The sequence below is a fragment of the Perca fluviatilis genome, chromosome 2 (genome assembly GCF_010015445.1).
Source record: "Perca fluviatilis chromosome 2, GENO_Pfluv_1.0, whole genome shotgun sequence".
NCBI lineage: Eukaryota > Metazoa > Chordata > Actinopteri > Perciformes > Percidae > Perca > Perca fluviatilis.
In genome coordinates, this window is record NC_053113.1 from 6524776 (window position 1) to 6544075 (window position 19300).

The 19300-nt window shown below is 39.0% G+C and overlaps 3 protein-coding genes across 3 annotated transcripts; all 3 read left to right on the plus strand.

Moving 5' to 3' along the window:
• The first annotated feature begins 432 nt into the window (after positions 1 to 432).
• On the plus strand, positions 433 to 1388 carry LOC120552698 (olfactory receptor 10A6-like). Its single transcript, XM_039790925.1, has one exon. It carries the CDS (start codon positions 456 to 458, stop codon positions 1386 to 1388), a length of 933 nt encoding a protein of 310 aa, XP_039646859.1. The 5' UTR covers positions 433 to 455.
• An 8305-nt stretch (positions 1389 to 9693) lies between these two features.
• On the plus strand, positions 9694 to 10626 carry LOC120572775 (olfactory receptor 2A14-like). The gene has a single exon (XM_039822208.1). It carries the CDS (start codon positions 9694 to 9696, stop codon positions 10624 to 10626), a length of 933 nt encoding a protein of 310 aa, XP_039678142.1.
• Positions 10627 to 16587: 5961 nt separating this feature from the next.
• LOC120552719 (olfactory receptor 11A1-like) lies at positions 16588 to 17605 on the plus strand. Its single transcript, XM_039790945.1, has one exon. The coding sequence runs from the start codon at positions 16644 to 16646 to the stop codon at positions 17568 to 17570; it is 927 nt and encodes a 308-aa protein (XP_039646879.1). The 5' UTR covers positions 16588 to 16643; the 3' UTR covers positions 17571 to 17605.
• The last annotated feature ends 1695 nt before the right edge of the window (positions 17606 to 19300 follow it).

Consider the following 19300-nt stretch of genomic DNA (forward strand, 5'->3'; position numbering starts at 1 on the left):
TGTTTTACCGACCAATGTTGTTTTGTAACATGCTAAGAGTAGATGTTCAGATATCAGTTAGATGTGTCCCGTGGTAATGAGGCCTGACTGACTGCTGAGGTGCACATCCTCTGACTTGAAGAGTTTAAAAGAAGCAGACGCAGAGTTTCATCTCAGTCACAGCAAATGAATGTAAGGATTCATTCAATGTCATGAACTGGGTTCTGTCATTTCTAACCTTAACATTATATTGACTTTAATAAGGTAAATGGTAAATTAGGAGAATCTGTGTTATTGTGAGAATTGATGTCTTTACTGTTTGCAGGCTGAATGCTGCTTCTGTGTTAATGCAGTGAGTCCAGGATAAGCGTACATTTAACATTTAAACTAATTTGATTTCTGCTAATCTACAAAATGTAACATTGTAAATTGTTTATCCTGTGCAAACTTGAAAGGTTGTGTTGTGAACTAAACGGATGATCATGATGAACTCTACACAGGTTTCATATTTCACTTTTGGTGCATACTTTGATATTGGGCTCTTTAAATACTTATTTTTCACAATCATTATGTGTTTTTATGCTGTAATAGTTTGTGCCAATCTTTTGCTGATTGTGGTTATCTGTATGAACAGAAGCTTACATGAACCTATGTACCTTTTTCTGTGCAGCCTGTTTGTAAATGAACTGTATGGTAGTACAACAATGTTACCATTCCTTCTGGTTCAGATCCTCTCTGACATTCACATTATTTCTGCTCCCTTCTGTTTCCTGCAGATTTATTGTGTGTTTGCATATGGAACTATAGAAATTATTAATTTATCCGTAATGTCTTATGACAGATATCTTGCTATCTGTTATCCTCTGCAATATAATACAAGTATGACATCTAACAAGGTTGCCGTGCTTATTGCTCTAACATGGTTATTCCCATTTATTGAAGTTGCTGTCAAAATATCTTTGAGTTCCTCTTTACAGCTGTGTGGGAACATCATTAACAAAGTTTACTGTGATAATTACTCTGTTGTCAAACTGGCCTGCTCTGTCGCCACAGTGAACAACATTTATGGACTCATTTACACTTGTCTTATAGTCTTTGTTCCTCTCAGTTTAATCCTTTACACGTACATCAAGATCTTTAAAGTTTGTTTTTCTGGTTCTAAACAGACCAGACAGAAAGCTGTCAGTACCTGCACACCTCACCTTGCTTCTGTACTCAACTTTTTCTTTGGTTGTTTCTTTGAAATATTACAGAGCAGGTTTAATATGAGCAGTGTACCCATGATGTTGCGCATTGTTTTGTCATTATACTTTCTTACCTGCCAACCAATCTTTAACCCTTTAATGTATGGTCTGCAAATGTCAAAAATACGTGGCTTATGTAAAAGTCTTGTCTTCGGTAAAATGTAAACTAATGTTAAAGATGTGTTTAATGTCCACTTACTTTGGAACTTTAGCATAATATGTATTCCTTAAATCGTCTAGTTTGATATGATACCAATATCTTCATACAAGCTTTGAAATGGAGACTCTTAAAAGATCCATCTCGGGATTTTATGAACAAATATCGTGTCATTCAAATGAACATCGATTTTAATTGGAAAATCAATTTATTAAACCCAGCCCTAATAACAAAGGTGAATAAAATCTTTGTGCCTGTTATATAATGTGTACATCAACTAAAGTGTCCCCTTTAACTCTGCTCAACAGAGTAATGTCACTACAATTTTATTACATTTTATGTTTTTATGGAAGTTGCATCAATAGTGTTGCGAAAAATGGGTTGATATTACTGCTTGTAAAAAGGATTCAAGGGTTGTTTTTCGGTGGAGAGCCGTGCAAGTCACTCAATTTTCCAACACACTTCTGTACACTGAAATGTAAGTTCAAGGAGATTATAGGAAATAGGAATAGGAAGAAGGCCAGCTCCTGGTTCCAGAGCTTAAGAGAGGTTACATTTAATATTCTTAGAACCAGTTTTGTAGTTAACATAGACTGAAATAATAGTGGACGTAGCAACCGTGACGGGATCCATTGGTTTGTGGGCTGCTGTACTTAAAGTGCCCATATTATGAAAAAAACACTTTTTCTGGGATTTGGGGTGTTATTTTGTGTCTCTGGTGCTTCCACACACATACAAACTTTGAAAAAAATCCATCCATGCTGTTTTGAGTGAGATATGGTTTCTGAATGTGTCCTGTTTTCAGTCTCCTAGTGAGCTGTTCAAAATCGGCTCGGACTGTGACGTCACAGTCCGAAATGAGCTGGCTAACCACAACCGTTAGCTCGTAGCGTTAGCGTTAGCCGGCTAACGCTAATACGTCCCCGCTCCGTCGTTCTCAATAGCAAAGCACTGCTACAACACACACAAGTTCACCATAATCTCCAAAAGAACTACTTACATGTGCACCCTCATTTAGAAGTCTCCCAGCTAATCCTGCCTTGTAACTGACCAAAGTTGGAGAAACAGGCTTTCTTTTACTGTCTCTAGAGTTAGCTAGCTGACATGATCTACATCTGAGCTACTGAGCATGTGTGAGTGCAATCAAAGATAGTACAGAAGAAGAAGAAAAGAGGTCTCACTCTGTAGCTAAAACAGAAACCAGGTGAAAAGAGGATCTGCAGCAGTGAGAGAGAGCTGTGCAGTACAACAACAATATGGTGTTTTTTGAAAATTAAACCATGTAAACCTATTCTGGTACAACCTTAAAATACAGTTATGAACCTGAAAATGAGCATAATATGGGCGCTTTAAGGCTTGAGTTTGGCATTAATATTCACCAGGTCACTTCTAGGGTCAGTCATTAAGCTTTGGCCGTAAAATGTGCATGTACCAACTACCCGTCTGAATTGCCATATACTCCTATACAGTGCTTCTTATGGAGAACATGATTAACAAAGAGGTCTAATAGCACAAAACAAAAGATATCCTCAACGTCCTCCACGGAGAGAGCAGAGAGACACACGACACGCCATTTCTCGCAGCCGTCAATCGTATACCCCGCAGCAAACGTTCCGTCAGGACATGCTGGCTCACCCGTACCAGTGCTCCTCGAGAATACAGTGTCAATTGCGCCGAGAGACCAGTTAATCAGTTCCATAATTTGGGTTTGTAGAGCCTGAGCCTTGCAGGGAGAGTCTCTAAAAAGTTAACAGCAGACAACACGAGACAAGATAGCAAGCAGGGTAGGCCTGGGAGGGAGAGGGAGAGAAAGCGACCGCCTTCGCTGAGAGCAGAAAGAGAAGAGGAGGCAATCTCAATGCAGAGAGATATAGAGATGAGATTCTGCAACCAGTGGCAATCCCATATCTTCACAGTCTGGGACCGAATTCTATCCTCCAAGATGACAACGCTCACCCCCACAGGGCGGAGTTCATCAGAGACTACCTCCAGAATGTGGGAGTGGAGAGGATGGACTGGCCTGCCTCAACCTCAACCCCTTTGACCAACACAACCACGTTGGCTGACTTGCGACAAATGCTGGTTGAAGAATGGGATGCCATCCCACAGCAGTGCGTGACCAGGCTGGTGACCAGCATGAGGAGGAGGTGCCAGGCTGATTGTGGCTGTGTATGGTTCTTCCAGTAGGCTCCTGTTTGTGAAATGAATACATTGCCAATATGTCTTATTTCTTCAAACTTCAATCATCCAATCCACCAAACCCACATACTCAGCACTGCTGCTCATCCCACAAATGCATGTTCCTTACAAATGGGGCAACATTTGAAAGGGAACTAAACAGGCTTTCCAAAGGTATAAGATGTATTGCCAAAAAGCATTGTTACCACAGAGAAATAATCTACCAAACACAAATTTCCTTACTTTTTGTGCTAGGTTTAGAAAAATAACCTAAACATTATATTGCGTTTGAACATGGTAGCTGGTAAATTTGGAGAATCTGTGTTATTGTAAGAATTTATTTATTTAACTATTTGCAGGCTGAATATTGCTTGTGTGTTAATACAGTGAATCCAGAATAAGTGTCAATTTGACATTTAAACTAATTTGATGTCTGCGAATCTCCTACAAAATGTAACATTGTCAACTGTTTATCCTGTGCAAACTTAAAAGGTTGTGTTGTGAACCAAACAAATGATCATATACAATTTCATAATTTATCCATTCTGTCTCATGACAGATGTCTTGCTATCTGTTATCCTCTGCAATATAACACACAAATGACATCCACCAAGGTTGCCGTGCTTATTGCTCTATCATGGTAATACCCATTTGTTGGAGTTGCTGTCATAGTATCTTTAAGTGCTCCTTTACAGCTGTGTGGGAACATCATTAACACAGTTCACTGTGATAACTACTCTATTGTCAAACTGGCCTGCTCTGAAACTAGAGTCAATAACATTCATGGACTCATTTACACTTGTCTTGTAGTCTTTGGTCCTCTCAGTTTAATCCTTTACATGTACATCAAGATCCTGAAAGTTTGTTTTTGTGGTTCTAAACAGACCAGACAGGAAGCTGTCAGTACCTGCACACCTCACCTCGCTTCTCTACTCAACTTCTCTTTTGGGTGTTTCGTTCAACAAACGACGACCAACGGAGTCTGTGAAAGTCTGACACAAAGTGCGATGGCTGCTAGGCAAATGTCAAGAAAGATCGCAAAGTCTGAGCTGCACTGTCTGTCGTAAATTAAAATTGCAAAATTCCCATTTACATTCATTTCATACATGCGTTTAAAAAGCATTAATGCATTTAGTTTTTCAGCACACCATTGTAGGCGTGTCCTCAGGAGAGGCACCAGATTGTACCCTCCATATTTAGTAAAAATCACGTGAGTCCTTCATGAGATTTAGAGCCCTATTTTAACAATCTGAAATGCAAGTATCAAACGCCAAAGGCAAGTAGCTTTGTGGGCGGATCTCGGGCGCTGTTGCTATTATACCGGTGGGATAAATGACTCTTGCGCCCGATGCAAATCTAAAATGGGTTGGTCTGAAGTAGCTACATTACTCATAGGTGTGGTTTGGGCGTAACGTGCAATAAACCAATCAGAGCATTATCTCACATTCCCTTTAAAAGCAGGCGGGCTTGTTCCATGGCACATTGCTATTAAAATTTTTTGATTTGCTAGGCGCACACTCTTAATACATCCATGGGCTCACGCCAGGAGCGGTTCACAGCCGAGGAGACCGACGTTTGCTTTTTATTTTTATTTTTGACAAAATTTAAATAAAGAAATGTCACAAAAACATACTTTCCGATGTTTTGGGCTCACTCTCACTGAATCACTAGGTTATGAATGCATGGTGATATTTTTGCAATGTAGTCTAACATTAGCCTGGGATTACCTCACTATAGACAATGCAGCTCTTCTCTCCTCTCCCATGCTGCTGCTGGGGCATTTGGGTTAAGTGGCATCGGCACATGCAGTTCAATATCACGTCTCCTTAAGTCCTCCAATATTTCCTCATTTATGTCATCAACACATCCATGATTCATGGAAATGTTCAAAACAAGGTCATATTTCTCCTTGTATTTATGTATGGTTTGCAAAAATGGGAACTGCTGGGTCTGTGAGATGCAAGAATAAAAGTGTATGTGCAGTGTGCACACTCTACATTACAGCCAAGCATGCGCCCTTAAAATAGCACCTGAATAACACGCCACTGACTTCATCCTCAACACAGTCTCACTCCCTACTCGTCAAATGTATGACGCATGGCCAAGGACCCCTGGCGTTAAGTTTCAACAAAACAGGGGTACCCGTTGCGTTATTTATCGACGGGGGAGTCCGTCAGATAGACATTCATGTTAATCCCTCACTCTCGGATATTGACGAAAGAAAAAACACGCACCCTTAACTCCAAATCTGTGACAGTTTTATTATTGGTATTTTTAGCCCAATAACTGCTGTTTTAATCAGCATTTATTCACCAGATGTTATCGTGGTTTATATGTATTTCTTTTAATGTTATTATTTTGGTCTGTTTCAGCCAGGTAAGCTGGGTTGCTTTTTTGTTTATTTATTTTTTTTAAACTATAACGCTAGATCTATCAGCATTTATTTAGATGTTATCATGGTATTCATTTCATTATTTTAATAATATTATTTCGGTCTTATTACCGGTGAAATATTACACTATGCTGTAATACAGAACATTACGATATGAGCCGAGCTGGTTGCTTTCACAGCCGATATCCCACAATGCAATGCGGGCATTCATATCAGAGAATCGGACAGCGATCAGCGGGGGCGTGTTTTTTCTTTCGACGATATCCGACAGTGAGGGATTAACATGAATGTCTATCTGACGGACCCCCTCGTCGATAAATAACGCAACGGGTACCCCTATTTGTTGAAACTTAACGCCAGGGGTCCTTGGCCATGCGTCATACATTTGACGAGTAGGGAGTGAGACTGTGTTGTACCTGCCAACCAATCTTCAACCCTTTAATGTATGGACTGCAAATGTCAAAAATATGAATATAAAGATGTGTTTAATGTCCACTTACTTTGGAACTTTATTTAGCATAATGTGTATTCCTTGTTTGTATTCCCTTTTGAAACGAAGATTCTTAAAAGATCCATCAATGATTCCAATTGGTTTAAAGAAAGAACACAAGCGATTGAAATCATAAGCTCATCATGAAAATGTTTACTGAGGTCATAAATCAAGTGAGAAGTAGGGTCATTTCCTTCATAGACTAATATAGAAACTGAATTAATTTTTAAGCCAGTGGAGTCGCCCGCTGCTGGAAATTAGATAGAATGCAGGTGTAATGCATTGGCATTACTTCTTGGCATGGTAGTTGCTGCATGGTCTTAATACCAAGATACTTAACTTCCTGCTTATCTCTCGCCATATTTACCATGGCACAAGAGGATGGCGCTGCCTACCAATAAACGTTAATATGGGTCATAATTTCTGCTTGTAAAAACGACCTCCAAAAGGAGAACAGGTGTCTGTTTTAATGGTCCTATCAACATGTATTTGTAATGTTTTTTGAATCACATTAAATTGCGGCTTTTTGTAAAAACGTTCCTATATAGTAAAACAAATTACTTTATTATTAGTATTGACAAATAATTACACGGTTATCAAAATAGTTTTCTGTTGACTGACTAACTGATCAATGAAATTCTTCCTTTGCTGTCCACAGAAGACACATGAACAATATAAAATCTACAATATATACTGCAGATATACAAAATAAAACAGCCAGTAAGGTGTGAGGCTCATGTTTCACGTGTGCAGATGAATAATGTGTTTTTAAATAAAGGCTCATGAGAACATATTATCACTAAAGTTGTTTGATCATATTAGATTAAATAAATCATCTCATTCATGCCTTAATAGAATAAAAAACTACAGACCATGCTTGAATGAAATAAACAGTGATTCAAGTTAAACATTCAGAGTTATATTTGCATCTGTAAATAAACTGCTTAACCAGACTCAGCTGTTTGTCCGCTGTTTCCAAGGCCCTAAAAATGGAGACATTTGAAAACACTGCTGACCCTTTTTTTGTTTGAAAACTCCTGGGTTGCTTTGCAGACTGGACGGGCACAAACAGAGACTTTTGGAAAGGACGACACACGTCAGTCAGTCTTATCGGTTAGGTAGGCTTACATACCTAATAAAGCTTATAACTCCCAGCTCTTCCATCTCCAAAGGATTTCTGATACTGCAACCACTTTTGAATAGGGTTCGACATACAGCATGGCACGATAGCCTGTGGCCACAAAAAGTTACTCTGGGGCCACCATGTAGGTCTCTCTTGAAAATGAGACCGGAGAATGTAACGTCTCTTTTAGCACAATGAAACTATCGATAACATTGCTGTTGTTACCATGTTTCTGTGAAATATCTTGATATTGCAGTCCATAATCCATTCATGAGTGGTGATCTGCAGCCGACTGAAGTAAAAGACCGTCAGAAAACGTTTTCAATTTGAATAAATAACTATACATTATACAAAATGTTGGGGGCTTGGTGGCAAATGTGGGCAGTAATTTAAATATATTTTCGTCTATCTTTGGGCACCCTTCGGTCAGTTAGACATTTAGTTTTGTTTGAATTCACGTTAACGTGTTCCCTGTGTTTAAAACAGCTACCTTAGTGGAGTGTCACAGTGAGTGTGTAAGACCTGGTGCACATTGGCTTTGTCCAGGCATTACCAGTTCCCCCTCACTACACATTTAGATATTCCATTTGATGTTAGGATTTCTAGAGTCGGTCATTGACCTTTGGCCATAAAATGTGCATGTACCAACCCTTATGATTTGATATGGTGTTCCATATGGAGAATGTGACTTACACAGAGGGTATTAGCAAAAGACCCTCAGTTTTAGATTCATTCACTTTGTTTTCAGTGCATGGGCAGAGAGGTGACCAAATTGTTTTTTTGGGGAAAATCCAACACTGCGGCAGTCATCCAGGTCCTTGAGAGAATACCTGCACTTTCCAGGCCTCTCTGACTCTGTGTAACTCAAGGCCCTATCCAGAAAATTGGTTCAAGAAATGCCCTGTGCAAACAGGTGAGCCCAACTATTGTCTATTTAGTTGATATTGTCAACATTCTTCTCTAGCTCCAGCTCAACATACTAAGGCCTCTGACCTTGCCTGCCATTTGGGGAGATATAAACCAAATCTTTATGCCCATTTTTGTGTGTCATCAGCTAACCCGGAAATTACCTCACCTGTTTTTTTGCGCTAAGCCTGAATAGATCTCAACACTGCCTGCCCACTTTTCACTTCCTGACACTATTTTGAAGAGGCATCATCACTGTGCCTGGACCTTAATGATTCCTATTGATTTTAAGAAATGCAAAAAAGGCCAACGATTAGGATAAAAAAAATCATTATGAAAATGTTTACTGAGGTTATAAATCAAGTGAGAAGTAGGGTCATTTTTATCATAGACTTCTATAGAAACTGACTTGTTTGGATAGAATACACAATGGCACAAGAGGGCAGCAGTGGCTTCCAATAAATGTAAATGGGTCGTAATTTCTTCTTGTACAAACAACCTATGAGGTCGTTTTTCGGAGGACAGTCTCAGTTTTAACGGTCCTGTTTCTTCATCTGTCTTTTTTACATGTATTTCTATTGTTTTGCGAATTACATTAAATTGCGCTTTTTGTATAAAAGTTCTATACATAGAAAAACATTACTTTATTATTAAAATTGACAAATGATATTTGGTTATCAAAAATAGTTGCCGATCGATTTTAGGTTGATTGACTAACTGATTAATAACTACAGTAGAGTATACAGTCATGGGGGGAAAAGAATCAATTTATGTTTACTTATTTTAGTTTTGTTTTACCGACCAATGTTGTTTTGTAACATGCTAAGAGTAGATGTTCAGATATCAGTTAGATGTGTCCCGTGGTAATGAGGCCTGACTGACTGCTGAGGTGCACATCCTCTGACTTGAAGAGTTTAAAAGAAGCAGAGGCAGAGTTTCATCTCAGTCACAGCAAATGTCATGAATGTCATGCAATTTCTAACCTTAACATTATATTGACTTTAATAAGGTAAATGGTAAATTAGGAGAATCTGTGTTATTGTGAGAATTGATGTCTTTACTGTTTGCAGGCTGAATACTGCTTCTGTGTTAATGCAATAATTTCAGGATAAGCATACATTTAACATTTAAACTGATTTGATTTCTGCTAACCTCATACAAAATGTAACATTGTAAATGGTTTATCCTGTGCAAACTTGAAAGGTTGTGTTGTGAACTAAACGGATGATCATGATAAACTCTACACAGGTTTCATATTTTACTTTTGGTGCATACTTTGATATTGGGCTCTTTAAATACTTATTTTTCACAATTATTATCTGTTTTTATGCTTTAATAGTTTGTGCCAATCTTTTGCTGATTGTGGTTATCTGTATGAACAGAAGCTTACATGAACCTATGTACCTTTTTCTGTGCAGCCTGTTTGTAAATGAACTGTTTGGTAGTACAACAATGTTACCATTCCTTCTGGTTCAGATCCTCTCTGACATTCACACTGTTTCTGCTTCTCTTTGTTTCCTGCAGATTTATTGTGTGTTTGCATATGGAACTATAGAAATGATTAATTTATCCGTAATGTCTTATGACAGATATCTTGCTATCTGTTATCCTCTGCAATATAACACAAGTATGACATCTAACAAGGTTGCCGTGCTTATTGCTCTAACATGGTTATTCCCATTGATTGAAGTTGCTGTCAAAATATCTTTGAGTTCCTCTTTACAGCTGTGTGGGAACATCATTAACAAAGTTTACTGTGATAACTATTCTGTTGTCAAACTGGCCTGCTCTGTCGCCACAGTGAACAACATTTATGGACTCATTTACACTTGTCTTATAGTCTTTGGTCCTCTCAGTTTAATCCTTTACACCTACATGAAGATCCTTAAAGTGTGTTTTTCTGGTTCTAAACAGACCAGACAGAAAGCTGTCAGTACCTGCACACCTCACCTTGCTTCTGTACTCAACTTTTTCTTTGGTTCTTTCTTTGAAATAGTACAGAGCAGGTTTGATATGAGCAGTGTACCCATGATGTTGCGCATTTTTTTGTCATTATATGTTCTTACCTGCCAACCAATCTTTAATCCTTTAATGTATGGTCTGCAAATGTCCAAAATACGTGGCTTATGTAAAAGTCTTGTCTTCGGTAAAATGTAAACTAAAGTTAAAGATGTGTTTAATGTCCACTGACTTTGGAACTTTATTTAGCATAATATGTATTCCTTAAATCGTTTAGTTTGATATGATACCAATACCTTCATACAAGCTTTGAAATGGAGACTCTTAAAAGATCCATCTCGGGATTTTATGAACAAATATCGTATCATTCAAACGAACAACGATTTTAATTGGAAAATCAATTTCTTAAACCCAGTCCTAATAACAAAGGAGAAGAAAGTCTTGGTCCCTGTTATATAATGTGTACGTCAACTAAAGTGTCCCCTTTAACTCTGCTCAACAGAGTCATGTCACTACGATTTCATAACATTTTTTGATGTTTTGAGGGAAGTGGCATCAATAGTTTTGTGATGGTGGGCCAGTGCAACAAAACTTAAAAATGGGTTGATATTACTGCTTGTAAAAAGGAAAGCCGTGCAAGTCACTCAATTTTCCAACACATTTCTGTACATTGAAATGCAAGTTCAAGGAAATTAAAGGAAATAGGAATAGGGAAAGGCCAGCTCCTGGTTCCAGAGCTTAAGAGAGGTTACATTTAATATTCTTAGAACCAGTTTTGTAGTTAACACATAGACTGAAATAATAGTGAACCTAACAGCCGTGACGTGATCCATTGGTTTGTGGGCTGCCGTACTTAAGGCTTGAGTTTGGCATTAAGATTCACCGGGTCACTGGTTTAATGGCAAGACTTCTAGGGTCGGTCATTGAGCTTTGGCCGTAAAATGTGCATGTACCAACTACCCGTCTGAATTGCCATATACTCCTATACAGTGCTTCTTATGGAGAACATGATTAACAAAGAGGTCTAATAGCACAAAACAAAAGCGTAACAGTTTCAGATGCAGTCAGTTTCCTTTCAATGACGTGCAGGGACATAGAGGTGACCAACTTGTTCTCTGGGGGAAAATGCAACACCACAGCAGTCATTCAGGCACTTTAGAGAATACCCGCACTTTCCAGGCATCTCTGACTGTGTAACTCAAGGCCCTAATTTGGTTCCAGAAATGGCCCTGTGCATACAGATGAGCCCAACTATTATATATTGAGTTGTTATGGTCAACATTCTTCTCTAGCTCTAGCTCAACATACTAAGGCCGCTGACCTTGCTTGCAATTTGGGGAGCAATAAACTAAACCTTTATGCTCATTCTTGTGGGTCAACAGCCCACTGGGCAATGACCTCACTTGGTTTTTTGTGCTGAGCCTGAAGAGAGCTCAACACTGCCTGTGGTAGACTTAGGTGCACGTATTTAGCAGGGGGCTAAATGCCTGAATAGAGCTCAACACTTCCCGAGACTATTTCAAAGAGCCATCGTCAGTGTCCGGAGTTTAACGATTCCAATTGGTTTAAAGAAATGCAAACGACGCAAGCGATTGAAATCATAAACCCATTATGAAAACGTTTACTGAGGTCATAAATCAAGTGAGAAGTAGGGTAATTTTTTTCATAGACTGATATAGGAAGTGACTTAATTTTGGAGCCAGTGGAGTTGCCCCCTGCTGTAAAGTAGTGAGAATGCAGGTTTAATGCATTGGCATTACCTTTAGGCAAGGTAGTTGCTGCTTGGTCTTAATATGAGGTTACATGACTTCCTGCTTTGTTCCCTGCCACAATTACTACGCAAGCCTGGCGCCAGGGTAAAATGAATAAGGGGGCACATAAAAATTGCGAGGGAGTGATTTTTTTTCTTTTATAATGTAGGCTACAATTTATTTATTTATCAAGGCTTTACCCGCAACAGGGTTAACACTCGGAAATGTGGCATTGCTTGTCCATTTTGGCAAATCTTTTTAAATAATAAGTACGACTTGACAAAGTAACATTTAAAGGTGCAGTAGGTAAGACTTATAAAACTAACTTTCTGTCATAATTGCTGAAACTGACCCTATGTTCCAGTAGAACTACATAAAGCAGGTAATTTAAAAAAGAATCTGGCTCCTCTGGCACCGTCTACAGCCTGTAGTGCAATTTGCAAAAATCCACAGCTCCTTGTTCAGATGCACCAATCAGGGCCAAGGGGGATGTCTAACTGTGTGTCAATCACTGCTCATGCACACACATTCATTCTCCCCTGTAGGGGAGAGGGGCTTAGGAGACTGTTTTGGACTTTAGTAGAAAGGGGGGAGGGACTGAGAAGTTGTCGATGTTCACATTTTTGGGCTAAGTCCTGGATCTTCGCAATCCTACCGATGGCACCTTAATTTCCTTTGGGATTAATAAAGTATCTCTATCTATCTATCTATCTATTTAAGAGTCGGTTTATGAGCTGTAGGCTCTTTCATTACAGATCAAACACACACACAAAGGCTGTGACTGCGCTCTCCCAGTGCGTGCTCCCAGTAGTAGACACATCCTGTAATAGTTGAGCCTACACTAAGAAATAGAAATAAGTATAATTAGTTTAGATTGCACAGTAAGCTATAACTGACAGTAAAGAGAAAACCTCTGGGTGTCAAGGTCGGACAGTCCTCCGTTATCGTACAGATGCTCAAATTGTCTCTATGCACCGCAGTGGGGTTAATGAAGTAAGAGGACGGCTGGAGCGCTCACTCTCTGTGTCCAATATCGCCACAATATCAGTAGTTGTGATAAAGACGCCAGGGAAACCGTGTAACCTAATAGTAAATGTGTCGTTGTGTTTGTCAGTTGCTAAAACAAGGGGGGTGAAAACATTTGCCCCCTTGTGGTGCCAGGTGCGCTACTGCGGCACTAGAGGGCGGCGCTGCCAACCAATGAACGGAAATATGGGTCGTAATTTCTACTTGTACAAACGACCTATGTGATCATTTTTTGGATGTTTTCGGTTTCAAATGCTCCTATTTCTTAATCTGTCTTTTTACATGTATTTGTGTTTGTGTTTTGGGATTCACATTGAATTGCAGCTTTTGGTATAATAGTTTCTATATATAGAAAACTAACCTAAACATTATATTGCGTTTGAACATGGTAGCTGGTAAATTTGGAGAATCTGTGTTATTGCAAGAAATTATGTCTTAACTGTTTGCAGGCTGAATAGTGCTTGTGTGTTAATGCAGTGAGTCCAGAATAAATGTAAATTTGACATTTAAACTAATTTGATTTCTGCAAATCTCCTACAAAATGTAACATTGTCAACTGTTTATCCTGTGCAAACTTGAAAGGTTGTGTTGTGATCCAAACGAATGATCATATACAATTTCATAATTTATCCATTCTGTCTTATGACACTTATCTTTCTATCTGTTATCCTCTGCAATATAACACACGTATGACATCCACCAAGGTTGCCGTGCTTATTGCTCTATCATGGTTATACCCATTTGTTGGAGTTGCTGTCACAATATATTTAAGTGTTCCTTTACAGCTGTGTGGGAACATCATTAACACAGTTCACTGTGATAACTACTCTATTGTCAAACTGGCCTGCTCTGAAACTAGAGTCAATAACATTCATGGACTCATTTACACTTGTCTTGTAATCTTTGGTCCTCTCAGTTTAATCCTTTACATGTACATCAAGATCCTGAAAGTTTGTTTTTGTGGTTCTAAACAGACCAGACAGGAAGCTGTCAGTACCTGCAAACCGCACCTCACTTCTCTACTCAACTTCTCTTTTGGGTGTTTCGTTCAACAAACGACGACCAACGGAGTCTGTGAAAGTCTGATGTGAAAGTGCGATGGCTGCTAGGCAAATGTCAAGAAAGATCGCAAAGTCTGTCGTAATTTAAAATTGCAAAAGTCCCATTTTCTCTTCATTTTAAACATGCGTTTAAAAAGCATGAATGCATTTAGTTTTTCAGCACACCATTGTAGGTGTGGCCTCAGGAGTGGCACCGGATCGTACCCTCCATATTTAGTAAAAATCACGAGAAAATTCATGAGATTTAGGGCCCTATTTTAACGATCTCAAACGCAAGTAGCTTTGTGGGCGGATCTCGGGTGTTGTTGCTATTATACCGGTGGGATAAATGAATCTTGCGCCCGACGTAAATCTAAAATGGGTTGGTCTGAAGTAGCTACATTACTCATAGGTGTGGTTTGGGCGTAACGTGCAATAAACCAATCAGAGCGTTATCTCACATTCCCTTTAGTCCCTTCAGATTAATGTCATCAACACATTCATGATTCATTGAAATGTTGTGTAAAACAAGGTCATACTCTTCCTTGTAATTATGTATGGTTTGCAAAAATCGGAACTGCTGGGTCCGTGAGATGAGAGAAGCAAAGTGTATGCGCGGTGTGCACACTCTACATTACGGCCAAGCATTCGCCCATAAAATAGCATCTGAATAATGCACCACTGACTTTAGACCAGGTTTTTCCTGTTCTATGGCGGAATTGTTTTCTGAAACTGCAGCACCAGGGAACGTTTGTGCCAGAACACACCTCCTCTTTTTGCTGATCCTCCCCCAGGAGCGCAAGTTCATTCCCTAATTTACCGACGTGAGTCTGTGGAGGGAAAAGTCCGCTGTGCGTCAGGTGCAAAAGAGGAATGATACATGCGTCGGTGTACAAAGTCAATTGCGTTGAGTGCAAGATAGGGCCCATAAACTTTTTCAAATTTGTAGCGCCCCCAAATCTTTGCCAAATTTGGTCCAGAGCATCAGAGTGGCATTGCAAAGAAAAATCTTAAGTTTTGCGTTAATAACATTTACTTAACATATACAAAAGTTTGCGTTTTGGTCGCTAGCTACAGAAATGTGTTTGTATGTTATTTTTGTATTTTTGAACCAAGCTAAATTATTTTCATAACTTTGTCTGGGCCATCTGTAGATGCTATATCTCAGATTGGAAGAACAACCCTCCATTCAGGAAATGCGTGGCTATAAGGTTTTTACATTTATGATGTAACGTATAGGAGTTATAGGGAAAAATACGTGTTTTTTGTTATGGCCCCCTTTGCTGGCAGAATTGTCTAAATTATTTTGCCTGAGGTCCCTGTAGAGGACTTAGCCAGTCCTGAAAATTGCACCACCCCACCATGCACGCAGGTACTGGGTTGCCAATCCCATCAAGCTTGGACCCCTAATGAAATGGTTTCTTTTTCTTGAGGCAAATCTGTAGTCTTTATGCGTTGTCATTATCAACAAATACATGTACTAGTTTACACATATTTCTAAATTCATCCCGCCACTGCTGCCTCGCACGCAACCATTTTCTTGGCATTATTTTGGGGTGACTAAGGAAGTTTCTCTTGGAGAAGAGCCAGACTTCATGAGGTTGGATGCTGTCAACTCATCCTGAGTTTGCTTAAGAATAGGATTTCTTTCGGTTGAAGTTTGTTGCATGATCCTGATCCTGCCACTCCAGCCTCCTCTTCACCTAATGCCAACCTTCCACCAAATGACTTTCCAATTGATTCCTGTGTCACAGACAAATGTCCAATATGGGAATGACATCCTCAGAGTCTTGCTAGAGTCGGGGAGCTTCCGTCAGTCCCAGTCAGTCTTTTCCCCATCTAAAAGTTCCGACAAAATCAAACCTGTTTGATATTATCCAAAGTTTGAAGTCTTGCTAGTAAAGTTAAATCATGTGAACGTTGTCAACAACCAATGCTCCCTCCAGCACTAAACAGAGAGGTAGAGCCAGTGATGTTTATGGTTTCATGGCGCTGTGTGTAAATGTGTTATTTTTTTCAAGCATCACTTAGAAACAAGCACCTACTCGTTGCTACAACGAGCAGGTGCTCTGATAATGAGGTCAGACTGCTGCTGTGGGCGTCTTCTCACTGGAAAAGGTTAAAAGTCGTAGAACCATAGTTTGAGCTCAGTTAGGACGGACTCACAGTCCGACAGAAGCAGATGAATGTTAGGGTTCGGGCAATGTCGTTTGGGAATGGTAAGTATGAGGAATTAATTACTCTGCTGTTTGTTGATTGAATACTGTTTGTGATCAATGCTTTATCTGTACACAGTCTGAAGAAAGATTTAAAGGTTTAACTAAACTTTCAGAAATCCTTTAAGAAAATGTTATCTTGTAAAATGATATAATTTTTGTTTTTCAGAGTCAGGAGGATCATGGTAAACGCTACGCAGGTTTCACTTTTCACACTAAGTGCCTATTTTGATACTGGGGTTTTCAAATATTTATATTTTATTATTATCATATCTTCATATATTGTAATACTTTGTACCAATCTTTTGCTGATTGTGGTTATCTGTAAGAACAGAAGCTTACATGAACCTATGTACCTTTTTCTGTGCAGCCTGTTTGTAAATGAACTGTATGGTAGTACAGGGTTGTTTCCATTCCTTCTGGTTCAGATCCTCTCTGACATTCACACTGTTTCTGCTCCATTCTGTTTCCTGCAGATTTTCTGTGTGTATACTTATGGCAGTGTAGAGTTTTGCAACTTAGCTGTCATGTCTTATGACAGATATCTTGCTATCTGTTATCCTCTGCAATATAACACACGTATGACATCTAACAAGGTTGCCATGCTTATTGCTCTAACATGGTTATTTCCTTTTCTTGCAATTGCTGTTTTGATATCTTTGAGTGCACCTCTAAAGCTGTGTGGAAACATCATTGACAAAGTTTACTGTGGAAACTACTCCATTGTTAAGCTGGCCTGTGCTGACACCAGAGTGAACAACATTTATGGACTCTGTTACACTGTCATCTCCATCATCATTCCTCTACTTTTAATCCTTTACACTTACATGAAAATCTTTAAAGTGTGTTTTTCTGGTTCCAAACAGACCAGACAGAAAGCTGTCAGTACCTGCACACCTCACCTCGCTTCCCTGCTTAACTTTTCTTTTGGTGGTTCTTTCCAAATAATACAGAGCCGGTTTGATATGAGCAGTGTACCCAACATGTTGAGCATCTTATTATCGTTATACTTTCTAACATGCCAGCCGCTCTTTACCCCAGTGCTGTACGGGCTGAAAATTTCTAAAATCCGCATGATCTGTAAACGCCTGGTGTGTGGTAAAGTGTGAGATTAGTTCAGTTTTACATACATGAAACAGCAATAATAAATGCCTCCCCTTACTGTATCAACACTAACGATGTCTCTCGTGTAATATGTGTTTGTGGTTCTACAAGACGGGTTAAAGTTGTTTTTGTTTTTCAAACGATGTCATGCACAAATGTATCTTTTTGGATTTTTGCTTTGTTGTGTTTATATGTTTTTCACTTGATCTAAGACACATGGTCTAGATCAGTACTCCTAAAAGAGTGGTAAAATACCACGTTTGTAATTTAAAATTCAAAAACGTGTTTCTCAAACTGTCTGCCAGCGACCCAAAGCCTAACGGTGAGGAGAAGTTTACGGTAACTCCATTCTCAGCATAAGCAGCACCATTCTTCCCATTGAAACAATGAGTGAGTCAGCTGTTTTGTAAAACTTTAAAGTGACTATATGGAACTTTTTAATGTTTCTGAAGCTTTTCATTTCATTTTTCATACAATGATCTAAAAAGACCTGTAACAGACTAACAGTGAAAAGAACGCTATTTTTATATAGATTTTATTAATACCTCTGTCTGGGTCAGATTTTTCCCTTCAAAGTCACAGAATGCTTTGTGGCAGGTAGACGGCGCTACAGTAACACATTTTGATGGGTCACAGATTTCTTTGTAACACCAGAAAAGCCTGTGTTAGTATCCAGCCAGCTGAGCTAGGTAAATGGTAGCAGGAGATTTCTTTATATAGGCCTAATTGTATTTTAATGTTACTTTAGAAGTTATCTGCTGTAGTTATGGCTGATACTGGGGCAGGACCATCACCGGAAAGAAGGAAAGTAAACGAAGAACAACTAAAAGCTAAAAGGGAAAGTAAAAGACAACGGCAATAACGTGAGTCACACTCGATTGGACTTTTGGAGACAATTACGGGATTGTAAATGATTCAAAGGTATGTAATATGTCTATTTCATTCATAAAATAACTTTACAATGCATGATGTGGTTGTACGTCAGTAACCAACATTAAATTACGTCCCCCTTTCATTTAGCGCAGACGTTTCATTCCTTTCATTCCATGTTTGTGTTGGCCTACTATTTTCTTTTCTGTTGTCCCCCTGTAGCCTATCTGGGTAAAGCGTCTGTGGGTTTCATGACATGCGCTATATTAATCTAAATATTATTATGTTGGTTGCTTAAACAATCTCTTAATGCTTTGGCTTATGACCCAGTGACAGTGATACCTGGTTTAGCTCATGAGACATCCAAAGTAGACTAAGTTACTGTATGCTACACTTGAATTCTCTTATTGTAAATGAATGATTTTCTCTCTGAGCAAAACATTCATCGCAACTATACGACCTCCCGGTGACACTAACTCAGTAATCTACAGTGGGTAATACAGCACCGTAAAGAAAAGACCTTTACGACAGCAGGTGTGGTAAAATCACCCCCGCCTTTGTCCAAAGCGGTCGCTAGAATCAACACAAACCAAAAATTACAGATAGCCACTTTAATGTGGCTGTGATTTATAATATAATGTTGAAGTATAAGGCCTATTGTTTCAGGGAATATTTTGGCAGTTAGGTGATCCGTGAGTTGTTGTTTTTTTTTTGGTCCTTGGTCTAAATAAGTTTGAGAAACACTGGTCTAGATGTTTTTGTCTTAAATGGAACAAGAGCTAGATGCAAGCAACTAAGAGCAAACTACAAATGCACAACAAAAAAACATTCCTTTGTTAAAGACATTTTAGATGTCGCAGATAAG

What these genes read in the sequence shown, in the direction of transcription:
- LOC120552698 (XM_039790925.1), top strand. Translation starts at nt 456, where the DNA reads ATGATCATGATGAACTCTACACAGGTTTCATATTTCACTTTTGGTGCA.
- LOC120572775 (XM_039822208.1), top strand. Translation starts at nt 9,694, where the DNA reads ATGATCATGATAAACTCTACACAGGTTTCATATTTTACTTTTGGTGCA.
- LOC120552719 (XM_039790945.1), top strand. Translation starts at nt 16,644, where the DNA reads ATGGTAAACGCTACGCAGGTTTCACTTTTCACACTAAGTGCCTATTTT.